The sequence below is a fragment of the Anastrepha obliqua genome, chromosome 3 (genome assembly GCF_027943255.1).
Source record: "Anastrepha obliqua isolate idAnaObli1 chromosome 3, idAnaObli1_1.0, whole genome shotgun sequence".
NCBI classification, from domain to species: Eukaryota; Metazoa; Arthropoda; class Insecta; order Diptera; family Tephritidae; genus Anastrepha; species Anastrepha obliqua.
In genome coordinates this window covers 133,659,057-133,667,425 of record NC_072894.1, presented here as the reverse complement: position 1 = coordinate 133,667,425, position 8,369 = coordinate 133,659,057, and the positions used below count along the sequence as shown (strand labels likewise).

Below are 8,369 nucleotides of genomic sequence, written 5' to 3'. Positions count from 1 at the left end.
GTTGGTGGTCGAAAAATCGACCAGCTGCCGAAAATGGGTTAAACCATATTTCTTAGCTTTCAAAATGATTCGAGTTTGAGAAATATTTTTTTTTTACGTTTATTTAATTTTTTACTTTGCTTTTCGCTAAATCACTCAGCTTGCGCCGGTCACCAAACATTTTATTGGATTCGCTAGTCTAGCAGTTAATGACTGTTACTTACACCTTTAGGCATACCATTCTACCCCCTTCCAACCACTATTTGCTGAGCCCTTTCCACCGCCTTTCAGCAGATAATCGCCACTCCCAAGCCTAATGCTTTCTTGCGATTTATTTATTTAACTAATGGAACTATTTTTTCACTACATTCATTGCTGGTTCTACTATTTACCTGTACTAACTCTCAATTTCCTGTACTTGCACATTCAAAGAATAATATTTATTTATTATATAAAGTGTTTTCTTTGTGTTCACCATCTAAAATCACGTCCATGCACGTGCGCGTCTACATTGCTTTCTCATTGCCAATTTGTTGCTGTTTTTCCTCCTTACTCCCCTTAGTTTGCGCTTAACAGCTATCTCTTTGTTTATTTCATGTTTTTCTATGACTTTCTTTCTCTGTTTCGTCATGTTCGTGTCACAAATCGCTTGTGGCTTTCGTACGTGTGCCTTTGTTGTAAGTTGTACTGCTGCTAATTGATTTTCATTTAATTGGTATTTGTGTCACACGACTTTTTGTCAAAATCTTTACTTAATAATAATTGCAAGAAAACACAATCATGGCTAATGGTTTTTGTCGTTTCTGCACCACTTGTGGGGAAATGCTTCAAAAAAAAAAAACAAAAAACAACAACAAACAGAGAGAAAATTCGTAAGAGAAAGAGTAAGGAGTAAGAAGCAATGATGATCTTTGAAACCAGAAAGGGCGGGCTTCAGTTGAACCTTTGCAAGGGAAGCATATGTGGAGTCCCCTACGTTGAAAAGATGAGGTAGAGAAGGACTTGGCTTCATTTGGTGTATCCAACTGGTGCCGGTTAACACGAGCAAGAAGCGACAGGTGATTTGTTAAACTCGGCCAACATCGCGTAATCTGTTATCGCGCCAATCAAGAAGCAGCAGAAGGTTTCTGTTTAAGTCGCTCATTGAGAATTATTATTTTTCAAATAAACTACCTATTTAATTTAGTTCAGTCAGTAAGATTTATTACCATTGACTTAAATCAAGAAATGAAGGAAGTTTCTTGAGATATTCTGCATTCATTTAAAAAAAGAAAATGCGCCCATTTAAAAAAAAGCAAAAAAAGTTTAAGTAGCCCAAAACTGGATAATTCCATTCGCGAAAGTAAACAGAACTGTGCAGTACTGTTTACTTCACCTAATGTTAATCATTCCATTTGTAGGACAATACCAACAATGCCCAATATAAATTTTTGGAAAAGCTTGGCTTCAGCACTTTTCGAAGCATCTCAATATTATTTTTTATTTGTTGCGATTTTTCTTAATAAAAGAGCACCCAATATCTCAGAAATGAGTTTTACTTCACCCCCTTTTTATGCGAAAATAAAAACTACAGTTTACTAGTAAAGAAGAACAATTTTATATTTAAGTAACTCTGAGAAATTTGCGAAAATACATAAATGAAAGAAATTGAAAGAAAATGGTAAAAATGGTTGAAAAGGTCAATAAATGCGCAATGCTTAATATCAAATTAAAAGATATAAAAGCAATTTTATGATACGAATAGTAAAATGAAAAACCAGCAATTCAATTAAAAAAAAAAACATAGAAACAATTAATAGCTCGTGCTTTTCTCCGTTCTTACATCATGAAATTCTTTTCTGCGTATTCCTTTGTATCGCTTCGCTCCTCTTCACCCTCCTGCTTTTGTATATTTTCCGTGTCTTGATTGTCCCGTATTTTCTCTTTGCTCTTTTTTTTGCCTTTTTTCTCACTCAGTTTTTTCTTTGACTTTTCCTCCTTCACTTTCCTTTCTTCGTCCGGTTTTTTGGGCTTTTTGAAACTATATAAGAACTCAGGATATACAATTAAGAGTAGCAGCAATTCCACTGCAAGGGTAATCAAATAGCTGACTAGGATGAACAGTAGAAACTGGTAATCTAAGATATGTATCAAGAACTCATATTCCTTTCTTTCAGTTTCATAGTTATCGAGATCTGTGTTGCTGAAATAGACGAACACTAGTAAAAGTATGACCGCAAATTTTGCTATCCAAATACAGCTGCGCACAAAACGGTCCACCTTAACAATACCATACTGCCAAGGTCCAAAAAGTGGCTGAAATAAGAACCAAGTCATGAAGACGTCATGGTAAGCAGCCTTCACTTTTTTCCATTTATGCGCTATCGAATCTTGTTTTTTGTTGGCATCGCCCGTGTTTGGCACATCGTCTCCTTTGTTGTCAGTGTCCTCGTCTGGTTGCACAGCAATTGGCTTGTCTCCGATCCATTTGCGCACCGTGCAATGTTGCTGCTCGCCATTCTCTAAATCTACAATAGTTATAGACTCGCAATACCACGACGGATAACGCCCACTTTTATCCTGACTTATCATTATCTTCAGTGGTTTTTTAAGCTCTCTCACTTTTAGCGGTAAGTCAAGCACGCAAGTTGTATGTGGCTTCAAATGTGGCTGTTCTGGGTTTTGTGTGATGGTATACACGCGTCCTCCCGGCAGCGAAATGAGTACATTCGCCGAAGTGGCTGCCGTCCATTGACCACCGGTCGTTATATGCAGCGCCATATTACACGGCTTATCGCGCTCGTTTTCATCCAGCTTTGTTACCAACTTTTTGTGTTGACTAGTTGTAAGATCGTCCCAAGCGCGTAATAGTAGCCATGTGAACAATAAAATGAGCATTATATAGAATGCCACTACATACCAATTCGTGGCAAGACTATCCTTCAGCACGCGTTCACGCACCACCTCTTCGGCCGTGCTGTAGTAAGAGCGACCCGAAAATATGGACATGTGATGGCAAGAACAGCTAATGTTGTCACTATCTAAATTTATCGACGCTACGCAGCCCTTAGTATGCCAAGTGGGGTTATTTATGTCCACATTAAACGTCAGGCATTCGTACAATTCCACGGTGAATGCATATTTGGCGCTGTGCTGCATGGTCACGCCTTCAGCAGCAATTAGTGCCACATAACACCAGTCTACTGCGTCGTCGTCATTCGAATCTGTGTATTTGGTGCCCTTATGTGTGGCTGACGCTTTCACTTGTTGTCTACCCGCACGCACCTCTTTCGCATTGGGCAATTTATTACACTTGACCAGCACGTCCATATCCACTTCGACTGCGGTGACGTTTATGACAACAGCTGCACCCGCTGGAGCACGCACTTGATAGATAGGCATTTCGTTATTTGCATTCACGAAGCTACGTATCAAAGGTGCCTCTTTAGGTAAGCGATCTTGGACCATTTCAAATATGATCGGCGTATGGAGTTTGATGGCTTTGCGTTTCAGATCCTCTCTATTATACACGTTGAAAAAGAATACAGAGGTGGTGAGGGGATGTTCAGTGGGATACCACCAGAAAGGGTTAACTTTAAACGAAACCACTTGTGCGGTCATTTCATCGCAGCGCAATTCTGATTGCATATTCTGCAACGTGGCTATCGTAAGCTTTGCAGTTGTTAGATAATCGTTTGAGACCATGATCAATGGCTCGGCATCATCTATGCCGAAGGCTGACATTTGTACATTCTTCTCACTAATGATAAGCTCTTCATCCCCTTTGTGCACTTTAAGACTAGTGGCAGCGCCAATTTCTTGCAATATCTCAAATGACTTGCAAATAGTATCCTTCCATTTAACGACAGGCTCTAAAACGCTATCATTGAGGTGTTCATGTTCACCATAATATTCAATTAAATGTGCAATCCTAGGCGCCACCACCGCGCGCTCATCGGAAACTCTAACCATTCCACCCTCGAATTCCCACAGCAGCGATTGCACATCTACAAAGTCTTCAGATTTTTCCGCTAAGTCGGATACTATAGTAATAATTTCTTCGGAAAAATCTACCAACTCCTCTTTATGCATGTCCTCTATTTCGCCAGTTTCAATAACCTTGGAGTAACCTTCAGAAAGTTTGTCAAGAAATTCACCAACCACTTCAACCTTTTCACTTGTTAGATTGCCCAAAGGATCAATAAGTTCACTCACCATGGTGCCTAATTGCCGTAAGTTAGCCAAAGAGCCCACATCAAAGTTAACGAATGGCGCAAGTATATGTTTAATTGCAGCTAGTCCTTGACTCTTCATCATCAGTGTAGCTTTGACAACGGCGCGCGAGTAATGGCCCCCATGCAATAAATTTTGTAAATTATTCGCATCCCTTTTCATATACTTTTTAATATCGCTCAACCCCGTTGGTATTATTGCAGGTATAAGTTCTATAGGCATTTCGTATTTTGTACAAGCATTGAAGTGATCGCAAATGCGAATGGTCAGTGCCGACACTTGCCCTACATACACCTCCCAGTGGGGATCAGTGGTCCGATCATATAATAAATTTTCCGCTTTCAGCACATAATACAGTGGTAGATTTGGATCAGTCCAGTCCTTGCAAGAAACACTAAATAGTGTATCACCGGCTGTGCCGCTTGCTGGTGCAATCGTGCACGTCCCACCCGCTGGTGGATCATTGCGTGTAAAAAGCACTCTAGCCGTAGTAGCCACGCCATCAGCAATGAGTGTGGCATTTAAATAGAACTGTGGCTCATTCGGTGTCAAGAATTTGACCCTACCATTGTGGTTGGTCGTAATATGTTTACCGTCGACTGAGAAGTAGAATGTAAGTGATTCGCCACAATGGCCAATGCAGTCGACTTCTAAAAACATGCTTTCACCTTCGATGTAATGATAATTTATACAATTGCGATGGCACAAAATAAGTAGCGGTATTTTTGTGCCATATTCAACTCTGACGTAGATATGGTCTCCGCCAATTGCACCCGTAACGGGTGATTTCGTCCGAAGTGTTATTTTATAGAGGCCGCTAATGGCTAAAAGATTGCCGTCAAGTTTGAGTCTAGAAGCTAGGGAGGTAAGAGATAAAAATAAAGAGAGATAGAGAGTGAAAACAAGAGCAATAGATTAATAACAAATTTCTTCTTTTTTATCAAAGTAGAAAAAAGTTCAAAAAAGGTGCAAGAGGATGGAAAAAGGTGGAGATTGAAAAAGAGCGAAATGTTATAGTTTGCTGAGTTGGGTGGCAAGGAATACTTACTAGTAGACATTATCTTTCCTTCCTGGCAATAAGTATTATGCATATCATTTTCTTCGGGTGTACATAGCCATTCATAAAAATAGCGTTGCTTTCCTTTTGGCTGACCGAAATCATAGCTGTGCGAACCATCGAGGGTTATGACTTGCTCCGAGCCAATCGGGATGAGCCGAGCGCCATCAATGTGACTATAGATCTCCAAATGTACGAAATCAATATGGCACTAAAAGAGAAACAAAAATAGATGGAAGAGAAAAAAAAATAGAAAACATAATAGCAAAAAAGGCAAGGAGAAAAGAAAACCGCGGAATGAGGAAATAGGAGAGAAAGAAGGTAAAAGTATGAAAAGTGTGAAAAGAGAAGTGAAAAAAACGAAATAGGAACTAGGAAAGAAAAAAGAGTGAAAGAAAACGCAATAGAAAGAGGAAAAAGAAAACGTAACAAAAGAGTCAGCACAGGGAAAACTAGAGAAATAAAGAGAATAGGGAATAAAAAAATAGGAAAGAGAAAAGAAAACTGAAAAATGAATAAAGAAAAAAATAAGAGATAAAAAAGGTAAAAGGAACGTGGAAACAGAGAAGTCAAAGCAGAAAAGAAAACATAAAACAAAAAGAGAAAACAAAACGAAAAACTAAAAATTTAAGGAAAAAAGCCAAAGAGAAAGGAGACACGATGTAGATGCAAAGAGAAAATAGAAGGAAAGGAATAATGCAGAAGAGACGAGAGGAAAGAGAAATGAGAAAGAATGAAATGGAATAGAAAATAAGAAAAGTGAAAGTGAAAGTGAAAAAAGACAAGAGAACAAGGAATGGAGGTAAAATAAAACAGAAAAGTGAAAGGTAAACGAAAAAACCAGGAAGGGAAAAGAGAAATGAAAAGAGTAACGAGACAATGGGAAAGAGAAAAGAACAGAAGACAAAGTGAAAAATTGGAAAAGAAAAAAAAAGAGAAGAGAAAAGCTAAAAGAGAAAAGAAAACAGAGAAAGAGAAAACATGAAACGAAGACAAACAGGAAATGAATAAAGAGATCAGAAGAAATAAAAAACGACAATTGAAAAAAGGGGAAAACGGAAAAGCGCAGAGGAGGAGAAAGTAGGAAATGAAAAAAAGTACATAAGATAATAAAGGTAAGTTAAATACTCTTAAGATTGAAGTGATGAAGGAAATCAAAAGGCCCGTTGAAATGTTCACAATGTGGGCTTTGCTGTATCTGAGACAAAAAAAGATTATCGGTTGTTTTACTTTTTGATTTATTGTTCATTAGCTCGGGTTGAAAAAAATGTAAATGAAAAATGTCTGTTGGTTTTAGATCATTTTCTTGGATAGCAAAACATATATCGATATCCAATATTTTAATTTCAATGTTTTTAGTTTCTACTTTCGCTATTAATACTTTTAAAGTTTTTTAATTCGAATTGAAACCAAAAACTTTGATTCCAAAGAATTTTTTCGCGCAATTTACAATTCATAAGCTCGAATTGAACAAGAGATTTTAATATTTATTACTTTCCGCTTAAAGTTTTTAGGCCAATAAAAACAATCAATAATTGGCGCGTACACTTCTGCTAGGTGCTTTGCAAAGCTTTGCCTCCTATTTGTGGAGTGCGTCTTGAAGTTGTTCCATTAATGGAGGGATCTACAGTTTTTATCCGACTCTGAACGTCAAATGGTTTTTTATGATCATCTTTTTCATGGCAGAAATACACCCGAGGGTTTGCCATTGCCTGCCGAGGGGCGACCGGTACTGGAAAAAACTTTTTCATTTTGGTGTTTCATGCATGGAGATTCAAACCTACGCACTTCTGACTGGTACTCATGCACCAAGAAAGAAAGATTTTTTTTTCTCAAATATTTGACTCCCTACTTCTCGAATTGATCTCGCACTCACGAGAATAATTTTTCAGCATTCACAGATTTGTGCTTGTCTTTTCAGGTCCTGGCCGAAATCAAACTCGTACTTATGAGGGAGAGAAATATAATTCTGTACTGATGAAAGAAAAGTAAAACGGTGCCAATTGCTAATGAAAATGGATCCCAACACTTTTACGTCTTTTACAAGTTTCAAGGACAATTTCCATAAATTTTTATCCGTTTCTCAACACTTTTTTGGGCAAACTCGCCAATGCTTTTTCGACAACATATGGCAAATTCTCTTTCGTGACTGTATGTGTACTTACCACACAGCGTTCCTTCGTATGACCATCACTTTTCGTGACTATAACACGATTATTTTTGCCCTTATTACTAGGTTTAACTGAAACTGCAAACGGCTGCCAAATGACTCGAGGTACATCCGTTTTCCCTAAATCAAGCAGGGTCTCTGAAATTAGTTTAAAAAATGGAACGCTGCCAAGACTAGGATTTACATTCATGCAGCTATGGTACATACCGCCACTGCCTGTAACAACCTTCCAAGTGTACACTACTGGCCGTCCACATGAATGGCCGGTTACTGATATTTCATTCCGTTTACCAACATCGATCCAAATAGGTTTGTCTGCATACTGGCCATGCACACATTTGCAATATGTACAAATATCCTGCAGCGATAATGGCAAATTGCAAAGGCTCAGAATTATTAAAAAGTAAAAGCGATACATTTGTGTAGCTTTCTAATGCGCGCTGATTTTGTAAGGCTGTTGAGAAAATGTAACAATTTAAAAACGTTTGTCTACGAAAACAAATTGAACTGAGTGTAATAAAGAAGACGTAAAAATATTTCCATTCTGTGCCTTGTTATAGAACTTAAAAACTACCTAAGTGGATGAACAAGTGGCAAAATATTGAAAAATACGATCTTTACCGAAAGAGGTTCGCCTATTCGCGCCTAAGATAACTGAAGACCAAGCCAATGCTAAGCCAGAAGAAATTCAAAGCAAAGGCAAGCGCAACGCAAAAACAGAAGCCAAACAAACTTAAAATAAAATAAGTCTAAAATAATGGTAAACGAAGTGAAACCAGTCCAAGTAAATCCCACATCAAGGGAGCCACATTAAAAACAAGCCGAACTGAAATCAATATCAATCCAAACTCAAATCCGAACCTAAACCTAACTCATAACCGAAGAAAATCTAAACTCGATCCAACTTGAGGATTGTAATCATCATAATTTACTCTAACTCCTGGGCGAGCT

At 38.1% G+C, this 8,369-nt stretch overlaps 1 protein-coding gene across 1 annotated transcript; it reads right to left on the bottom strand.

The window, feature by feature from the left end:
• Nucleotides 1-1,552: 1,552 nt before the first annotated feature.
• On the bottom strand, nucleotides 1,553-7,899 carry LOC129242664 (uncharacterized). Its single transcript, XM_054879443.1, has 4 exons — nucleotides 7,626-7,899; nucleotides 7,414-7,556; nucleotides 5,240-5,459; nucleotides 1,553-5,048 (listed from the first exon to the last, which is right to left on the bottom strand). Exons 1-4 carry the CDS (start codon nucleotides 7,834-7,836, stop codon nucleotides 1,798-1,800), a joined length of 3,825 nt encoding a protein of 1,274 aa, XP_054735418.1. The 5' UTR covers nucleotides 7,837-7,899; the 3' UTR covers nucleotides 1,553-1,797.
• Nucleotides 7,900-8,369: the final 470 nt, after the last annotated feature.